This window comes from Nilaparvata lugens, chromosome 6, assembly GCF_014356525.2.
Source record: "Nilaparvata lugens isolate BPH chromosome 6, ASM1435652v1, whole genome shotgun sequence".
In the NCBI taxonomy this organism is placed as follows: Eukaryota; Metazoa; Arthropoda; class Insecta; order Hemiptera; family Delphacidae; genus Nilaparvata; species Nilaparvata lugens.
This window is the reverse complement of record NC_052509.1, coordinates 58935592-58957685: the sequence shown is the minus strand read 5'-3', so window position 1 is coordinate 58957685 and position 22094 is coordinate 58935592. Positions and strand designations below refer to the sequence as shown.

At 33.4% G+C, this 22094-nt stretch overlaps 1 protein-coding gene across 2 annotated transcripts in view; it reads left to right on the top strand.

The window, feature by feature from the left end:
* LOC120352063 (guanine nucleotide-binding protein-like 1) overlaps positions 1 to 22094 on the top strand; it is a 37648-nt gene extending 15554 nt beyond the window's left edge. Inside the window, exons 4-11 of one of the 2 annotated variants that reach the window (XM_039431556.1) lie at positions 893 to 1248; positions 3596 to 3691; positions 4513 to 4604; positions 5597 to 5722; positions 7475 to 7600; positions 14698 to 14845; positions 17651 to 17791; positions 21621 to 22094. In XM_039431556.1, coding sequence (XP_039287490.1) covers positions 893 to 1248; positions 3596 to 3691; positions 4513 to 4604; positions 5597 to 5722; positions 7475 to 7600; positions 14698 to 14845; positions 17651 to 17791; positions 21621 to 21883 — 1348 coding nt within the window. In that variant the 3' untranslated portion in view covers positions 21884 to 22094. The remainder of the gene's footprint in view (positions 1 to 892; positions 1249 to 3595; positions 3692 to 4512; positions 4605 to 5596; positions 5723 to 7474; positions 7601 to 14697; positions 14846 to 17650; positions 17792 to 21620) is intronic. The other variant, XM_039431555.1, reaches the window with a different exon arrangement.

Sequence of the window (22094 nt, the reverse complement as noted above, 5' to 3'; positions counted from 1 at the left end):
TTGCTGCCATTTTCGTAAGGAAATATGCAAGTTGTAAGTTGAGAATCTTTTGAATTCTCTCGTGAAAATGAAAAGGGCTTTCGCTATTTCTTGTTTCAATTCTGTCATTTCAATATTCAACGTGAAACAGTCACGTTGTCAAGATAGCCGTCGAGAAGTACTCTTCTCACTTCAGGCCAAGCATAAGTGTTTCCACTGGTTACAAGTTCTAAAGCTCTACCTTTGAGTCTAGAAATAATAGTGGAAAATAGATATTCATTTTGAAAATCATCGGGATTCGATTGTACAAAAAACTTAGCAACTACTTTATCGCAAATTCACATCTGGATCAATTCTACTCATCTATGAGAGTCTGAATCTAAATCTTAATTTAAAAGTCTTAAATTCACATCACTGAATCCAACTGAACTGGCCCAATTCTGAGAGAGAAGAACAGTTGAGCTCTAAACTACATTATTTCTTTTCCGAATTTCTATTGATAACTTTCTGTGTTTTTGTGGTGAATATCCACATTAATGAAAACCACTTCTTATTGTCAAAACCACTGGTTCAAACAGGTGGAATCAGTAGCTTTGACAAATGAGTAGTTTTCACCCTGATAATATATTAGTAACATACGTAGGTAGTTTATCTATACAAATATCGTATATATATATATATATATATATTATATATATATATATATATATATATATATTATATATATATATATTATATATATATATATAATATATATATATATATAGAAGTAATATGTATAATATGATAACATACTTAGCAGTTTAAAATTGGGGTTTGTCTCCACTTTCAAAAGCAAACTTGAAGCATCTGGTTTGGATAAATGCCACTGTAGGAGCTAAAAATGGTAATATCTGGTTGATTTTTGTTGCAGATATTTCAGGGAATACGTATCCCGTCTGGAGAAACAGCGTTCAGAGCTGAGCTTGTTCGAGCTGAACCTGGAGACATGGCGGCAATTGTGGCGAGTTCTCGAGCTGTCCGACATTGTTCTGATAATCGTCGACGCCCGCTCACCGGCGCCCATGTTTCCGCCGTCGCTCTACAAGTTCGTCGTCGAAACCTCCAACAAGAACATGATTCTAGTGCTGAACAAAATCGATCTAGTGCCCGCTCCTCTTGTAGTGGCCTGGAAGGAGTACTTCTCGCACAAATATCCTGGTCTCAAAATAGTCATGTTCACATCTTTCCCTGGGTACAACATTCGTGGAAATGTACAGGATAAAGGCGGTGAGTATTCTTTCCTCCAGGATAAGCTCAATATTTTTATAAACCCATCTAAAGGAAGTAATTTTCAAAAAATGATGAATTATATTTTTATAAACCCATCTAAAGGAAGTAATTTTCAAAAAATGATGAATTACATTAATGTCTCTTAGGGTCCAATTCTCAAGTGATGACTCTACGATTGTGTTTGTCGAGCATTATAATCGATCATATTAGTCGAGCATTTGCTCGAATGTAATCGTCGAGCATCAGCTCGATTGTGTTTGTCAAGCATTTGCTTAATCATTCTTGTCGAGCGTGTGCTCATTGTGTTTGTCAAGCTTTTGCTCGAATGTGTTCGTCGAGCATTTCCTCGTTTGAGCTCGTCAAGCAAATTCTTACACAGACATTCTAGCTATTGCTGCACGAACGGTTTTGGGCAAACTCTTGACTTACCCAATCGAGCAAACGCTTGACAAACACAATCGAGCACAAGCTCGACGAGGATGATTAAGCCAATGCTCGACGAACACATTCGAGCAAATGCTTGACAAACACACTCGTGCACAAGCTCGACAAGGATGGAATAGAATAGAATAGAATTCTTTATTGTCATTAAACACATAGTGCAATAGACATAATCATCAAGAAGCAAAATTCATACAATATTCATACAATAGTCACACTGATAAATACAGAATAAAGCAATTCACACAAATCAATATGAAATTTGAACACACATTTATGTGCAATTCACACAAATCAATATGAAATTTGAACACACATAACAATAAGCTTCCACAAAATATATATGAGTTCTATACATGAATAATACTTGAATAGACAAATCCTAGAATTACATTTGAACAATGAAATAAGTCATGAAAAAGAAAGGCTCTCTATACTCAGAACATGCCATTCTTGAAGTGAATAAAGTGGTTTGGCTTTCAGGAACGTGAGCATTATAAATTTAAATTTTCTAAAGGTAACATTTCTAGCATCTAGTGGTAACTTATTAAATAATTTAATACTCATATAATCAAAGTTAATTTGAGTCTTAGTCATTCTAGCCTGAGTTACTTGCAGCTGATACCTATTTCTTGTGACATGACTATGAATATCACTTCTTTGCATCAATTTATCAAGATTGCCTTTAGCAAAAATCAAACAGTTGAGAATGAAAATACATGGCACAGTGAGTATACCTAACCGTACAAAATGATCCCTACAAGACTCTGTGGGTGGGATGCCAATCATTCTTCTCAGAACTTTCTTTTGCCACAGTAATACATCTTTAGCACCAGGACCATTATCCCAGATCAGAATCCCATGCAACAAATGCACATGGAAAATGCATGATAGGCATTCATGACCAAAACTAAGCTAGATGATATTGTGAACGTGTTATTTTTGTGCTCAAAATTTATGTGTTTTTATAGAATTATTTTGTGAATAATTGTTTTTTGTTCTCACAAAAGTTTTATTATCAATCTATCTACATTTAAAATTGTTTGTTTTATTCTGATTTTTATATTCAGATTGATGATTTAGTGTATAAATTGAAATGGACATAACCTAGGGCCTACATAATATTTGGACAATTTAAGACAAAATTAGGAAATAGAAGAAGTCTTTGGCAGAAGCCTGTTTTTTCTTTCCCAACTATTGTATTGTTTGCTCTAATAAATAAATAAATAAATGGTTAAGCCAACGCTTAACGAACACATTAGAGCAAATGCTTAACAATCACAATCGAGCACAAGCTCGACGTGCATGGTTGATTAAATGCTCGACGATTACATCTGAGCAAATGCTTGTCGAACGTTATTGAAAAAATGATTGACAAACACATTCTAGCAAATGTGTCCAGCAAACACATTCGAGTTAATTCTGAACAAACACAATTGGGGAAATTCTAGATGTGAACAATCGAGCAAATGGCTTACTTGCATTATCGAGCAAATGCTTGACGAACTCATAGGATCAAATGCTTGACCAATACAATCGAGCAAATGCTCGACAAAAACATTTGAACAAATACTTGTCGAATACAATCGAGCAAATACTTGGCAAATACAATCGAGAAATACTTGTCGAATAAAATCGAGTATGCTTGACATGCACAACCGTGCAAATGCTCGACGAACAAAATTGAGCAAATGCTCGATGAACACTTTTGAGTAAATGATCGAGGAACACAATCAAGCAAATAATTTTGAATGACTGTAGCACTCTTAATAATTCAAGAATGGGTTGACATGCTGAGAGTTCACCGATACCTCAAATTATATCCACTATAAAATATTATCATGCGTTTTCCTATTTTTCCATGAGATTTTTTTTATAATCCGTTGAATGCATCATTTTGCAGGTTTACAAAACCGAAGGCGCAAAGGAAAACTGAAAATGTCGGCAGAAGGTGCCCAGAAACTTATTGAAGCTTGCAAAGAGATAGTAAAGGATGAAGGTAAATTGTCTATTTAGTACATATTTATTATCTCCATAAGTTCTGCTATCGACATTTTTCCTATATTTATCAAATAATCAGCAGTGATCACATTATTTTCCCTTGCATGCTACAATTCAAAATCAAGTCAAAATTGAGTTGGTTCTGAATTTGTCGACTGGTATCCATGGATAATACTTGCCTATTCTGGAATTCATTTTTGAGCATGATGTCCACATTAGCTCTAGGCTTGTGCTTGGCTATTGAGACTGCTTTATGATGATGAGAGATGAGTGGAACTAGTTTTTGGTGGAATTATGGGTGAACCCTAACGTTTTCTCTCACTTGTCTAAAGGTTGCTAATAAATTATCCTCCACTGATTATTTCTTCCATTATTTTAGCAAAAATATTCAAAAAGTGTATTTTTTATAAAAATGTGCTCTAGTAGACCAGTTTTTCCTAAATTATTAGTCTAGTTTGTCCTTTGAAAATTAGCATGTTTCATCAATTCATAAACATACTAGAGCGTTCATCTTGAGAAAGGTACCTACTTAAATTCATATTTATTTCTATTCATAGAACATTGATATTTAAATTGTGTAATGATATGATTGGAAACCTAATCCATATTCATTGTTCACATACATACTATCTTTATAAATGTTCTTAACTGACGTACTTATTGTTGAGCTATTGAAAATTACCCTAGTTAAATAATGTACAAAGATTGTAAACTACACGTGTCTTCATTTAGAATTGAAATTGTGTTCTTCTTCTATTAATCACTTATTATTATAAATATCGTCATTTTTCTACCTATTAAAATTAATTACTCTTTCAGTTGATCTTACTTCATGGCAAAACAAAATAAAAGAAGAGATGGAACTGGATAATGACAATGATGATGAACTCATAATCGAGCATGTTACTCAGGTAAATTATCATTTTCTTGTAACAAAAATATACTACCAACTTAGTCTTAACTTTATATTATGTTCTCATATTTTTTATAATTTTCTAATTCTAAAGAATCTCTTTCAGACGGTTTGATTACTGGTTATATTTTACTGATTTGTATGATGATAAATATTTATACCATTGATATCAAGATAAGATAATATACTTATATCTTATTATAATAAGATAAGTATATCTTAAATTATCTTATTATAATAAGTCTCTACTAAAAACCCCATAGAATATCTAAATGCAAACATTATGAAACTACAGTATTTTATCAAGAGTAAAATTTATCAAATAGGAGTTTGTATTTGATAATCCATCATTAAATTAATCAAGAATTACTTGCGACTATACTCTGTACAAAATAACTTCTAACTTGGGAGGGACATGCGCAGCAGAGAAGGCATACAGAGGTAGGGATACAACGGCGGCGAAGTTACCGTTCTGCACCGGCCAACATTCTCTTATTTCTCGTGAGTATCAAGTGCTCATGTTAAACTTACGGAGTTTCCTGTCTGGAAGCCTTCACTCAACTGACTCTAATCGAAAAATTGGCAACTGCGTTTCTACTTATGACTCTACTCATCACAGTAATTGGCTGATCTCCCTCCATTTCTCTGCGTTGCATATTGCTCCAAAGTCAAAAGTTATTTTGTACAGAGTATAATGATAATTATCATCAGCAGAACACATTTCAAACAAGTGCCAAGTCTCTCTTTGAAAATAATTTGTATTCTCTGATCTTTAGAAGCAAATTTCTCTGGAATTGATTACTTGACTCCAAATATCGCTCATAATAAGTTGCGAATGATTGTGTATTGTTGAAAGACTTGATATGAATCCCATTTTAATCCTATTCCATTCAATTTCAGTTATTTTTTGAGTCTTGGGAGCTCTAATCAATCTTGTTAGATCACCTGGCATTTTTCATCCAGTTTAATCAGTTTTTGCTTTTATTGTAGGTTAATGAAGTTGATACGGCGTATGAACAGCATGAGAGATATAAGAATGGAATTCTGACAATCGGTTGTGTAGGGCAACCCAATGTTGGAAAGTCGTCTTTGATGAACGCCATTATGGGGAGAAAGGTATGTTAAAACAGTCACGTCAAAAAAATCTAAAAAATGTAGAAAATCATTGTTAGTTTTTTAATGCATATTGAGATACTTGAATGTATGTGCACAATGCATTACATTTCATGGAATAGCCCAGAAATTATTGTAACTTTTAATAACAACCATTGACTGAATAATTTGTTGGTGACTCCAATAATACATTTTAAAATAGTCACATCTCATGTAAAATTGAATTTGGAGTCTAATGCAACCGGTACCAAGTTTATATATTTAATGGTTAATATCGGGGCACCGAGCTTCGCTCGTTATTTATTTATAAACTATTGATAAACCGAACAAAACTCTTTAAAATGATTGGGGAAGGACTAACAGGCACAGCCCAAAACTGTTTCTTGAGTCACATCTCATGTAAAATTGAATTTGGAGTCTAATGCAACCGGTACAAGTTTATATATTTAATGGTTAATATCGGGGCACCGAGCTTCGCTCGTTATTTATTTATAAACTATTGATAAACCGAACAAAATTCTTTAAAATGATTGGGGAAGGACTAACAGGTACAGCCCAAAACTGTTTCTTCCCCGAATTTTGATTTATACACTATAAATAGTCCAGAAAGTAGGTTTTGTTTCATACACTTGAATTCAGGTTCAATTTTCAGTCCAAACATTAAAAAAAAAAAGTTCTAATTTAGATTATTCACAAACCAAATTGAATAACAAAATAACTAAACACTTAGAACTGTAAAATAATAATTAACTTTGAATATTATGATATACCATCTCATGTCAACGAATCAGATTATTTTGATCAAGTCAATTAACATTTCTAGATTTCTCGCGAGATACGGTAAGCTAATTCATTACACAGCCGATCTCCCACACAGGCATACGCATCTTCTGTTATCGACAGACGACGAAATTATCATCTGTTTTTCCAAGGATGAATTATCCTTTTCATGTCCTTCAGCGAGTTTTCCCAGGGATGAGACCTAGTGCAATCGAATTTTTATATCATAAACCTACTATGTTCCAAATTTCGTCAAAATCGTTAGAGCCGTTTTCGAGATCCGTTGAACATAAATACCCAGATAACCAGTTATAAGAATATAAAAAATAACCAGATATAAAAATATAAACAGATATAAAGAAATTGCTCGCTTAATTTAATAGGATTGTGATATTCCAAAATATGTGCACTATTCCCTAAATTTGATAGGATATCTCAATAATTATTGGCTAAGCAATTTTTTGGTTGCACCAATATGTTTTATTACGTTGTTTAAGTCGTTGTGTTGAATATTCCAAGACGGTTATTTGAATTTATAATTATGGTAAATATTCTATTATGAGAATTACTTCAAGGAAGAAGATCTGTATTCTATATTTCTTCTAGATGCTGCCAAAGATATCCCAGTAGAAAAAAGTAACAATTGTAATTTATTTTCTGCCTTGAATTTTTTTCTTAAGAAAGCCAAATTTTATTGACCAAATGAAATATAGTATTACTTACTTACTCTCAGGGCCCTCCATTACCAAGTGGACACTTCCAATAACAAAACCTCCACGTGACTATCCTGAGTATCTCCAAATAATAAACTTGACTTTTGAAACTAACAAACTTCTCCGTAGGTAACCTTTTAATAAATAACAGATTTGGCTGGTTGGAAATACAATATTAATGCCTACGAATTTGATTCCTAGAGTTTATGGCTTGAAATAACATACATTTTTTAGAACTTCTGTATATTTTTTTAATTTTCAGGTTGTCAGTGTATCTCGTACACCTGGTCATACGAAACATTTCCAGACAATCTTTTTGACTCCACAAGTGCGTCTATGTGATTGCCCCGGATTGGTGTTTCCTTCTAAAGTACCGAAATCACTCCAGGTAAGCATAATTATTTTTTGTAAATAGAGTACGTGTGTAATCATATATATACAACATGCTTCTCCATTGTCGGGGGTCAGTAAACCAATGACCGTTTTCACAAATAACGATTTTGCGACGACACGACACTCAGAATGTGCTCCGAATCTGAGGACATCTGGATGGGTGAAAACAAACATTAGCATAATATTTTCCTACTGAATCGTACTCTTTTGTGCTACAACTATTACAAGCAAAATCTATCTTTACACCATCGTATCACTATTTTAATTTCAAGCGGAATTTATAAATTTTGTTTTAAAGTGGTGAAATGAAACCACAATAATTAATTTTCTAATTATTGTGTTTTTATTTCATCGTGTAAAAATTCTACAACATCCTATACTATTAAACGAGCAATTTCTGTTTATATGTTTGTATTTTACCGTTTCTCGAAAACGGCTTTAACGATTCTCACGGAATTCGGAACATAGTAGGCTTATGATATAAAAAATCGATTGCACTAGGTCTCATCCCTGGGAAAACTAGCTGAACGACATTAAAAGGATAATTATTATTCATCCTTGGAAAAACAGCTGATAATAATTATTTCGTCGTCTGTTGATGATTAGTGAGTGAGCGAGTTCATGTGTGTGGGAATTTGTCAAAATTATGACTCAGTTGTTGAACTTTAGTAATCATTCAATCAGGTACTTAGTTCCGGTTGCAAAAAAGCCGGGTTATTTTCAATCCTGATCAATTCCAGTAGAACCATCTTTTTGAAATGGCCTTCTCTGAATTGGTTCACGTGAAATTAATCAGGATTAAAATTTAACAGGCTTTTGTGCAACCGGGCCTTTGTGAGGGAAATTTTTGCATTCCTCTGGGAATTAATCTAAATTCACTGTGATTAGATAGAGAATTTCTGTAAGAACTATAAATATTATTATAACTTCTTCTTTCGTGATAATTTTTTTATGCTTTTGTACTTGAGAGCGAAGCTCGGTCCCCGATATTCTCTGAATACAGTGTCCAATATTTTATGACTTGTGGTTACATCAATCCTATGTTTCGCTAGTAAAATCAAGGCAGTTTTACTGACTAGTGGTGTTGGAAAAATAGTCTGAATAATGAAATAATGAGCAATATTAAAATACTTCTCAAGCACACAACTCTATAGCAATTTTATATAAAATATGTCACTTTGATACACTTAAACTTATACACTTCTCATAGAAGCACATAACTCTAAAGCAATTTTTTATAAAAGATGTTACTTTGATATACTTAAATCCTATACTATTAAACGAGCAATTTCTGTTTATATGTTTATATATCTGTATGTGACCGGATCTCGAAAAAGGCTCTAACGATTCTCACGAAATTTGGAAGAAAGTAGGTTTATGATTTATGAAAATTCGATTGCACTAGGTCTCAACCCTGGGATAACTCGCTGAAGGACATTAAAAGGATAAATACGTCCTTGGAAAACAGCTGGAAATTTTGTCGTCTGTCGATACCGTAATGGAATTGAGTGAACGAGTGCATGTGTGGTGGAATCATTCAGCTGACCTCGGGAGAAGAAAAAGTCCAAAATAGTAACCAGATGCTGTTAGTGTAGAATAGTATATTAACAAATATTGTAGCAAAGTATATCATTCTAAATCGAATTCATAGTATATATATTTGTAATTGATGATGTGTTTGTTTTTTGAAGTGTGAATAAATTGTTATTTTGATGACTGATATTAGCTTAACATAGATTTTGATTTGTATGAATTTGAAAAGGGACAGTTCTGGGCATTAGCCTTTTGTGCCTCCTCATATAACTGTAATAGTATATTTCGCACCTAGGGCCGAAAATGAGACTTTTCCGGCCCGAAATCAGTTTTCAAGTCCGAGGCCGTAGGCCAAGGACTAGAAAAGATTGAGAGCCGGAAACACATTTTTGCCCGTGTTGCGAACGCTATTTTTCGCCACACAAAAAAATGAAACAATATATATATGAGAATAATATTGTTTATTAGGGGCTTCCAAAAGCAAAACTGAAAGGTCATAGCTCTAGTAAATCTGAGGTACGGTAATCTGAATATGAAATGAAATGAAAAGGATCTTATTCATCCAAAAACTAGTACAATAACAGGAAAAATCTGTTTCTTATCATCTAAAGATAGACACGTACAGTAGTAATGATGTAACAAAATGATAAGATTCTTTTATAAGAATGAATAAAACAAAAAAACGCCCCGAGGACTAGCCTGTGTGGGGTGGTATGCATGAATCTTAAAACTAGAGCTAAGAACTAGGTAGATGGGTAATTTGATGCGACCGACTGGTCTCTAAATATTACAAATATACTGCTAGAATGACATAAATTAGAAGAAACAAAGTGGACTTCACATAAATGAGCTATTATAATAGGATATACAATTCTTAAAATACACTGACTACCAAATGTATCATATGAAATTTACCTCTAACTCTATAAGGGGTATGATGATGAATGATGAAATCATTTCACATAAAGCAATTCCACGGGAAAAACATAAAGATACAAATACAAAGTATACGCACAATAATTCAGTGTAAGAGACCATATGCAAATATAATGACATTGAATTGCAAAGTACAACAGGTTGAGTTATATCAGGGATATGATAAAAGTATTAATATCCTCTAATTGCATAAGGTACTCCTTCACTTAACGTGTGTTTATTATTCAATAATTTTAGTGTAATAGGGAGTAAATTATAAAAATTTGGAGCCAAGAAGGAATAACATTTTTTGAATAAAGTTAAATTTGGGATATTCACATCTAATCGATTTCTCAAGATATAATTTAATCCAGGTCTTTCACACCTTCGTTCAGTGCTGGCTCTATCGAAGAAAATCTTTAGTACTTTATAAATATATAAATTTTGGAATGGCAATATTCTCATTGCTCTAAACAAAGGCCTTGAATGTTCAACATACCCTGCATTACAAGCCATGCGGATGAATGTCTTCTGCAATGTAATTAGTGGTTTGAGTGTTGTATGGTATGCTCCTCCCCAAATGGATAACCCATACTGTAATTTTGAATCAGCAAAAGCATAGTATAACATTCTCATCACATCAGGGGGACATATAGATTTAAGCATATAAAATATTCTTGTGCATTTCATAAGTTTATTTTTCAAATGCATGACATGTGACTTCCATGTTAGAATACAATCTAACATAAACTCTAAATACTTATTTCTTTAACTTGCTCAATTGAAGGGCAATCGCAATTATTGGCTATACATGAAATTTCGTGATATTTCAAAGGGGCTGTAAATGAAAACATTTTTCTTGGATTGAAGATAATATATTTGGACTTGGGACTCATTACCATCCAATTCATAGTAAACCATCCCTTCAATAGGTTAATATCTGATTGCATTTTATTCATCAATTCATCCAGGGATTTGGCCTTGTAGAATAGAGCTGTGTCATCAGCAAATGATGATAGCTCTCCTTCAAACTTTCCATTGCATAGATTATTTATATATATATCAAAAAAGAGGCCCAGAAAGTACTGATCCTTGTGGAATGCCATGTGAAACCACTTTAAAGTCACTCAATTCCGTACCCACTCTAGTTCGTTGCGACCTGTTAGCCAGGTAGGAAGCAAAGCATTCGAGAGCCACACCTCTAATGCCTGTGCTATTCAATCAAGAAATTGTCCAAGTATTTTTTGTTTTTTAATGGATACAATTACAAATAATATAAATATGATTGGGAAAGAACAACAGGCATGGCCCAAAACTATTCTGTTCCCATATTTTGATAATGAATAACATATCTGAAGAAATATGTTGTTTCTAGTAGTTTTAAGTAGTTCCAAAATTATCCACTAGGTTTAGTGGTGAACGCAGTACTTGAACTGGGTTTGGGTAGATTTCAATTTGTCTAAATAACCTAAAAGATTATGTTTTGATTTGGGAGGTTGAGTTTATACTTTTTATTCTTCAATTGGCAATACGATTATTATTAGGAATGTTTTGGTTCTTGAATAATAAACACAAATAATGAAAAGTTTTATGATCAGCTGTTTTAGCGCACTTGAAATTTGGACAATCTGGATGTCAACAATGCTTGTTATTGTCGACTGCGAAAGTTGAGGTTGAAAGTCCTATCCTACTCTGAAAATCGAATTTGAATAGTTAATAATATATCTTATTTGAATTTCATTCATCCAAATAAAATTATTGTATCTTATTGCAAATTATATCATTCAATATTCTAGAAGCATAAACTGATTCAGTTTCATAAACTATTTTGTAAACACATTCACATCAAATCGGAATCAGCTGACTTCAAGGTTATTTTACAGCCCTTGGGCCGTAATAGTATATTTCGCACCTAGGGCCGAAAATGAGACTTTTCCGGCTCGAAATCGGTTTTCAAGTCCGAGGCCGTAGGCCGAGGACTAGAAAAGATTGAGAGCCGGAAAAACATTTTTGCCCATGGTGAGAACGATATTTTTCGCCACACACAAAAATAAACAATATAAATATGAGAATAATTGTTTATTAGGAACTTCCGAAAGCAAAACAGGAAGGTCACAGCTCTAGCAAATCTGAGGTAATCTGATTATCAGGAAATTGTCCAAGTATTTTTATTTTTTATTCTGATTTGTCTAAATAACCTAAAAGATTATGTTTAATTATGTAAGAGGTTGAGTTCATACTTTTTATTATTCCAAATGACAATGAGATGATATTATTATAAATGTTTTGATTCTTGAATAATAAACACAAATAATGAAAAGTTTTATGATCAGCTGTTTTAGCGCACTTGAAATTTGGACAATCTGGATGTCAACAATGCTTGTTATTGTCGACTGCGAAAGTTGAGGTTGAAAGTCCTATCCTACTCTGAAAATCGAATTTGAATAGTTAATAATATATCTTATTTGAATTTCATTCATCCAAATAAAATTATTGTATCTTATTGCAAATTATATCATTCAATATTCTAGAAGCATAAACTGATTCAGTTTCATAAACTATTTTGTAAACACATTCACATCAAATCGGAATCAGCTGACTTCAAGGTTATTTTACAGCCCTTGGGCCGTAATAGTATATTCGCACCTAGGGCCGAAAATGAGACTTTTCCGGCTCGAAATCGGTTTTCAAGTCCGAGGCCGTAGGCCGAGGACTAGAAAAGATTGAGAGCCGGAAAAACATTTTTGCCCATGGTGAGAACGATATTTTTCGCCACACACAAAAATAAACAATATAAATATGAGAATAATTGTTTATTAGGAACTTCCGAAAGCAAAACAGGAAGGTCACAGCTCTAGCAAATCTGAGGTAATCTGATTATCAGGAAATTGTCCAAGTATTTTTATTTTTTATTCTGATTTGTCTAAATAACCTAAAAGATTATGTTTAATTATGTAAGAGGTTGAGTTCATACTTTTTATTATTCCAAATGACAATGAGATGATATTATTATAAATGTTTTGATTCTTGAATAATAAAGACAAATAATGAAAAGTTTTTTGATCAGCTGTTTTAGCACACTTGAAATTTGGCCAATCTGAATGTCAACGTCAACAATGCTTGTTGTCGTCGACTTCGGAAGTTTAGGTTAGAAGGTCTATCCTACTCTGAAAATCGAATTTGAATAGTTATAATATATATCTTATCTGTATTTTATTCATCCAAATAAAATGATAGTATCTTATTGCAGAATACTTATTCAACTCTAGAAGCATAAACTGATTCCGTTTCATAAACCATTTTGTAAACACATTCACATCAAATCAGAATCAGCTGACTTCAAGGTTATTTTACAGCCCTAGGGCCGTAAAAATTTTACCGGCCTGGTCAGAAAACAATCATTTTCGGCCTCCATATGACGCACGTAAACAAGCTCATTACATCCAAGTGGGGCGAAAAATTTTGTTTTGTCATAATCATTCAATTTCAGCTGTTTTACATCCATGAAACCAAGCCAGTAAACAGGTGATTGTAGAACAAATATGATTCTCATTACAGCATACTATACAGTAATAAAATCATATGTTTTCTTTACAGTCAAGTATGTTTCCTATAGTAAGGTCCACGTTATAATGGCAGTGTAGGAAGATAGGAGAAAAGGGTTGCCAGATCTCAGCCTTGCCACCCAAACAGCTGATACTGGTATATCTGATCAATTTAACTGTTCATTATTGTTAAAAATGGTCAATCATATTTTATTTGTCAATAAAATATATTTTTCAAAGATCTAATAATAAATTTTCATGATTGAGATTAAATATTTTGTCAATTAGTTGAATTTATACATTGTTGAAAAACGATGTGGCAACATCGCAATGCGTGAAAGAGATAGCGCCATCTCCTTTGTTGAACGATAGACAAGGATAGCAGCACCATTGCAAATTACACACTGCCATTATAACGTGGACTTCACTATAGTTCCGAATTTGGAATAGCAAAACTGCCGCCTTTTAGCGGCAATCAAGAAATTCCTGATTTGAAACTTGTAAACTAGGTTATGTTTATAGAATGCATGTATTAATGTCAGCACAAGCAGGTAATGTTTTCAGTTTCTCAATTATTCTTTTCTAGATTATTATCACAAAAAATGGTGTAAGCTACTTGGATGTGAATGTCTTTTGCAGTGCTTGAATGAAATTCTAGTCTCGGCTGACGCCTCGACTAGAAACATCATTCTCGCCTGCAAAACGGCCCTTCCCGTCCTTGTGACTTGAGATACTATACCGACCTGGTCAGAAAACAATCATTTTCGGCTTCCATATGACGCACAAAAACCAGCTCATTACATCCAAGTGGGGCGAAAGAATAATTGTACGACTGAAAAAATGAATAAATAAATATAAACTATAAATTCAATCTTTCGTTACAAATTTTCTATGCTTTTACACTCTACAGCAAAGCTCGGTCCCCTGATATTTTATATAATTCAAACCAATCATTCTTTTACCACAAGCAGATGTTGGCTGATGTTATAATATTATAATATGATAATTATTAATCAGACCTTTCAATAATTTTATTTTTTATTTACTTTTTATCTTGCTGCAAATAATATTTTAACAATCCGTTGTGTTAACTTTGCAGGTTATAATGGGCAGCTATCCTATAGCTCAGTTGAAGGAACCGTTCAGCGTGGTCAAGTTTATTGCAGAAAGGTTGGATTTAGTGAAACTGCTGAGAATTCCTCATCCTGAGGATGATACCACCTGGTCTGCCATGGACATTTGTGATGGTATGTAGATATTGCATTATATTATATTCAAAATAGTAAATTTCGCACCTAGAGCAGAAAATGAGATTTTTCCGGCTTGAAATCGGTTTTCAAGTCCAAGGCCGTAGGCCGAGGTCTAGAAAAGATTGAGAGCCAGAAAAACATTTTTGCCCGTGGTGTGAACGCTATTTTTCGCCACACACAAAAATAAACAATATATATATATATATATATATATATATATATATTATATATATATATATATATATATATATATATATATATATGAGAATAGTTGTTTACTAAGCTCTTCCGAAAGCAAAAATGGAAGGTGATAGCTCTAGCAAATCTGAGGTAATTTGAATATCAGGAAATTGTCCAAGTATTTTTATTTTTTATTCTGATTTGTCTAAATAACCTAAAAGATGATGTTCAATTATGTGGGAGGTTCAGTTTATACTTTTTTATTCTTTCAAATGACAATAAGATGATATTATTATAAATGTTTTAATTATTGAATAATGAACACAAATTTCAATTTTAATTTATTAAAAACACACAAAACAAGACAAACAAAATTACAAAGAATTATGAAACAAATAAAACACAATAAAATGTTACAAATATAAAAATAATGAATAGTTATTTGTGCAACTAGTGTGCAAAGTGACAGTTTGCTGCACCAAAAGAAACTTTTACTTGAAATTGCTTCTTGAGTGCAGCAGAGGAACTTTGCACACATATTTCACATAAAATTTTTCCTACAGTTACCATTGAATATGAAAAATGGGTAATTATAGGTAAAATGATGGCTGAAATCCATCAAATGTTTGTGTGTGTGTGATGCTGTTATTAATAACAACCTTAATTCATTCAAAAATTAATAATCCAATTGAAGTTGAAAATTCTCAGCCAAAGTTCTCATTTTTATTCATTCAAGAATCAGAAAAAATACAGATAGAACAAAAAATTCACATTCAAAATACATGCCAACAGCTGATTGGGATGGCTGCAAGATGGCTGAACCAACAAGCGGGAAGAATCGTACCTAAGTTTGTTTCATCCAGCTAAAAACTACAGAAACAGGATTCAAAAATTTAGACTTCTGCTCAAATTACCGAGAAAAATGCTCAAAGTAAACTGAAAAATATTTATAAAATAACATAGACAACAGAGAATATTATTTTATTGTAGTATTCTTATGTTTTTTTATTTATATGGATATCGAACGGTAATCATTTAACCTCAAAATTCGAATTTTATAATGTATATTTGCTACTTTTCTCATTGCTTGCTGTTGAGGCCATTTGAAATTGTATTCATTCGCTCATTGACTGCCAGATGGCAGGAGAGTTCTATAATTTTATAATATCTATTATTCATAAATTTATCGTTCCAGGCACTGGAAAGTTTGCGAGTCAGAGTGGATTTAGCTTCCGTACAGCTATGTACTCGCTCTCGAGGCTTTAAGATTCAGGAAATTCGTCTTGAATCGGCCTAAATATTCGTGTCGTTTAATATTATAGGAAATTCGGCCTATACATTTATTCATGTACATACATATTGTATTTTCGTTCTACGTGAAAAGTTATTCACTTTCGTATTAGTGAAAAGTGAATGCCAGAACTCAATTTTTAGTTTTTGTTTTTATCAATAGTCAAGTCATAGTTTTATATATCCAGAGAGTAAACTTCATCTTAGAACGGGAAAACAGCAAGTAACCAACTTTAACAATCGCATTTCGGATAGATCGGTTTACATAATTTCACCTATCTTTTCCTCTCATCTATCCTATCCAACTGTCCACCTTTTACCTCAAATATAAGTAGGCAAGCAATTCGATTCATGACCATGTTGGATTTGGGATTTGGTGAGTGCATTTCCTGATTTTCTATGTTCTATGTATGCAGTTTTCCTGAATGGATATATTATTCAACTCAAAGATTTGATTCGTTTTATACAGTCCACTTCAGAGCAAATGAAACTTGTAGTTTGAAATATTTAAATTTAAAGAACCAGTATTTACGCAGTTGAAATATTAATTATCAATAGAAAAGAACTATTATTTATTATTAAATGATGAGAATTCGTAAACGATGATTTTTTAATTATGATTTAGATGAACATTATTCTTGTTTTGGATTTCTAGATTGGGATTTTATCATAAATGTAGGGTAGCCATTGAAATGATTCTTATCTAAATCTAAACACAGTCATTGTTACCAACTTAATTTTTGTTTTCGTGCACTAATCCTCCATAAAACCCACCAACTATTTTGTGTTCCCATGTTGCAAATCTGGAGTGCAGAAAACATTTTTCCCGCACTAGAGCGGAAAAGTGATTCTTTGCGTTCTGTAATCAGTGCAGGAATGGCCACTTTTCAAGGTAACTGTAGGGAAAAGTTTTTTGATAAGCTGTTTTTCGATCACCTTTCTTAGTTCCATGTTAGCTGCTGGAAAGGGTACTCTTTCCGGCCTAGGCCGGAAAGAAACCTGTTCTGACGTCAGACGAGAGTCGTCTGCAAACAATGTCTTTCAGATCTACTTAGGGACTGGAAAACAGCTGCTTTCTGTGCAGTGTGGCGAAAAATATTTATAAAACGTCTTGAAAGTTATAGAGATATAATGAGATCCGCTCACTCTTCCTTTGCCGCTGCATTATGTTTTACAGTAATGCGATAGTTTATTGCTTCACAAGATTGCTTCTTCTGTACATTAAAACAGATCGATTTAGGATCAAATTGTATGCTATTGTAAGTGAGTTTTAGTAATTTTGAAAACAATTTGTCGGTAGATTGTATAAATTTTGTATTATCTGTTTTTCAGGTTGGGCTCTAAGAAGGGGATTCAGAACAGCTAGAGCTGCAAGACTCGATTCGTACAGAGCTGCCAACAGTCTTCTGAGAATGACCCTCGACGGAAAGATCACTCTTTGCTTCATGCCTCCTGGATATTCAAAAAGCAAAGGTTTGTTAATTTTATAATCCTTATCAACTTGCTCGCATAGGACTTGCTCGCTAATGCCTTTAGTGAGGTCCACGTTATAATGGCAGTGTAGAAAGATAGGAGAATGCACTCTATAGACGGTAGTTGATACAGGTTTATTGATATAATATCAGCTATTCATTCTCGTTAAAAATAATCAATTATATTTTATTGAGCAATAATTGTATTTTTCAATAATTTCATAATGAAGATGAAATATTTAGTTAATTAATTATTAATTCTACATTGTTAAGAGACGATCTGGCAACAGAGCAAAGCGAGACATAGATAGCGCTATCCGCTTTGTTGAATGATAGACAAGGATAGCAATACCATTGCTAATCAAGCACTGCCATTATAACGTGGACCTCACTATAGTCCACATGTTGGCCCAGTCACTGGCCCAGCCTTGTAATGTCTAGGCCAGCGCTGGCAAGCCACCCATCCACACACTGGCGCTGGTCGTCATTGGCCTTCATTGGGCCAACATGGGACTCTTTATCCGGTTGTGTTGATGTCGACTCGGCTGTGGATGAATTTTACAAAATACTGTACTCACACTTGGATGATTGTATTCCAAAGATTAAAGTGAAAGAGCACAATCCTAAATATCCTCCTTGGTTCTCTGCAGATATAGTATCTGATCTAAAGATGAAGAATAAATGTTCAAGGAAGAGGAAAGTTTCACCTCATCACGACAACCTTTTTAAAACGTTGAGAGCCTCCTTGAAGACTAGAATTACTTTAGCATATAATAACTATATACATTCCATTCAATCTGGTGTGTGTAGTAACGTGAGGAACTTTTGGATGTACGTAAATTGCAAGAGAAAGACATCCTTTGTGGAGTCGACTATGACGCTGAGTGGGGAGTCCTACATTGGTTCTCACATTGTGGATGTATTTGCACGTTACTTCGAGATTGTTTATGAGGCTGATACACCTGCTGCACCTGATGCATGCGGGGGAAGTCCGGGGATGTCTGGCGGCCTGTGATTGAGTGTAGGCATTGGTGATGTTTCTTCTGATGAGATCCTATCTGCTACAGCGGGATTAAAATCTGGTTGCTCTGAAGGCCCTGACTCTATTCCCACATTTATTGTTAAGGGTTGTGCAGCAGTTCTTCTTGAACCTCTAAAGTTTATTCTCAATCTAGCTATAAAAACTTCTAAATTCCCTGAAAAATGGGAAAATTGCTCAAATAACCCCGGTTTTCAAGTCGCTAAATTCCCTGAAAAATGGGAAATTGCTCAAATAACCCCGGTTTTCAAGTCGGGGAAAAGAACAGACATAAGGAATTACAGACCTATATCTATTTTGAACTTTTTTTCCAAAATTTTTGAAAAAATACTACATGCAATTATATTTGGAGAGGTCAAGAGAGTTATTGCAGAGGAGCAACATGGTTTCTTACCAGGGCATCCACTGTAACTAATCTAATGGTATTCAGCAATGAAGTGTCCACAGTGTTAGACGGTAGGGGAAGGCTTGATGCCATGTACGCAGATCTTTCTAAGGCATTTGATACAATAAATTACAGATTGTTGGTTAATAAACTCAGAGTAATGGGTTTCTGTGATAACTTAGTCAAACTTCTGGAGAGTTACTTGCATTTGAGATTGCAATATTTTATGATACGTAATCATAAATCTGATTCCTTTTTATCGTTCATCTGGCGTGCCACAGGGCTTTAATCTTGGGCCACTACTTTTTCTATTATTTATTAACGATCTTCCTTCATTTATTAAAAATTCTTCTTGCCTCATGTACGCTGACGATGTTAAACTATTCAGAGAAATAAAGAATGTCAATGATTGCATTAAACTTCAGAGGGATGTTGATAGTTTATTAGTCTGGTGTGAAACTAATAGACTGAAAATAAATGTGGCCAAGTGCAAAGTTATAAGTTTCACTCGACAGTTGGCTCCTTTTGAAAATATATATAATATTGGTGGCACTCCTTTGGAAGAGATGAAAACTTTCAGGGATCTCGGTGTAGTGTTTACCAGTGATTTTACTTTTAATTGTCATGTGGACCTCATATGCAGTAGGGCTAATCAGCAGATGGGTTTCATCTTAAGGACATGCTCACCATTTAGTGATGTTGCCCCTCTCTTATTCCTATACAAGTAACTAGTTAGAAATCTCCTAGAATATGCCTCTGAGATCTGGAGTCCATATTGCAATGGCCAAATTCTCATTCTGGAGCGTTTACAAAACAAATTTCTGAGATATATGTATTACAAGAAATTTACTGTCTATTTGATTTCCCAACTGATACGCTGAAATTGGAATTGAAACATTAAAATCAAGGGATGTCAGATCCCTTATTTTCCTTTACAATTTACTTAACAATGAAATAGATTCTGCTTATTTACTTTCTAAACTTAATATCTACATTTCATCCATAGCTCGCCGTTCTTCATTCTCTTTTCTTGTAACACGCTCCAGAACAGAAAGTCATTATAACTCTCCAATTAATAGAATCCAGAGGCTTTTCAATCTCTTTTGTGGGCGCCTAGACGTCTTTGGGTGCTCTCGTGGCAGATTCCGCCGCAACACTCTGAAGGGCTTAATTTAGGATAGATATTTGTGGCCATGTTTTCGTATGACATCTTTCTTTCTTTCTTTTTTGTGACTTTTTTCTTCTCAGTGCCCACATGATTCTTTGTTCTTTTTAATATATTTAAAGTGTATATTTTCCCACCTCTCATATTTTCTCTTGGAAAGTAGTTTCAGCAATGAATATAAGATAGGCGCTTTTTTGTTGTATAATTTATTTTGTTCTTATCTTATTTTACTCTTGTTTTATTCTCAGCTTCTTGTTTATTTTAAATCTAATTTTTTAATGAAAAATGTTGTAATGTTTCAAGGAGACTGTTGTCTCCATGTGTGTATTTATGCAAATAAATAAATAAATACACATGTGGATGCCACATTATATGCAACAATTATTGTCATATCATTATGTTATCTATTGTAATAATTATTCATTTATTTATTTATTATGAATAATACATACAAGTCAGGTAAAAAAGAGGCATTCGTCCAAAACTTTTTTCTGCTTCAAACCCTAATTATTAGAATGCACAGTCTATAGGCAATGTAGAGTTGATGATTCGATTCACTCATAATTTCAAGTACAAGCAAATATAAACAATTATAATGCCTTAAGCAAGTTAAAAATTCATTCTATATTATTCAGAAAACAATTTAAAGTAAATCTCTTCTATCTTTTTAATTCAGCTGGTTTTTCTTTGGCTCTGCTTTCTTGGAGGACTGTATTGTCATGAATTGTATTGACTGTATTGACCTTAGTAGAAATTTAACGTATTTATTTCTGCAGGTTGAAATTTATAATGTAATCACATAATAACGTATTTATTTGTTTTCAATCTTCTGTCTTTTATAAAAAATATAACATAAGATATACCATGGTATAGGTAGTTCATGTTCTAATTTTTGTTAACTCAAGCCGATAACTGTCGACTACTATATTTTATTAATGTTTGTTGGGGTGAAAGTGTAAGAACGTCACAGTATGAGAGACTACCAGCGTCACATAGCTTCACCTAAAAGAACTGCTGGGATTATCGGCTTGAGTTATCATTGAAATTAGGAACATTAACGCCCTACACCATTGGATATTATAATATCCGAAACATTTTGTGACAAAATAATTTAAAAGGTAACTGAGATTTATATTTTTATATATTTTACATTGGATACTATTATGGCATCTTTTCTCTGTGGTATTTTTGGCATGCAAATACATCGATACAGAAATTTAACTTATTTATTTGTTTTGCAGTGTTCTGGGCAGAACATGCCGATGTTCCGATGGTGAAATGGATTCAGGCGCGATTGGCTGAATTCGATGCCGCGAATGAACAAAAAAGGTCGCACCATTCTCCCGAAGAAGATGATGAAATCGATTCTTTCGACAGTGATGAGGAAATCAATCCAGTGCTCAACAAAGCGAAAACGGATGATAATGAGAATGAAGAGAAGGAGGACTCGGATGATGAAAGCTGCAACAAGAAAAACAGATTTGCACTACTTTCCGATTCTTAGGTCAATATTCATAAAGTTGGATTTGCACTACTTTCCGATTCTTAAAGTTATCATTTCTTTAGCGTTTGTTACCTTTCGTCTAGAAGTATTATTCTTCCTGCTTTAAGAGACTGATGAGATTTATTCAAAAAATATTATTGTTATCGAGAATATTGTAGATTGGTTGCTTTTTAATTCATTAATGAATAAACATATTAATATATTCTTCAAT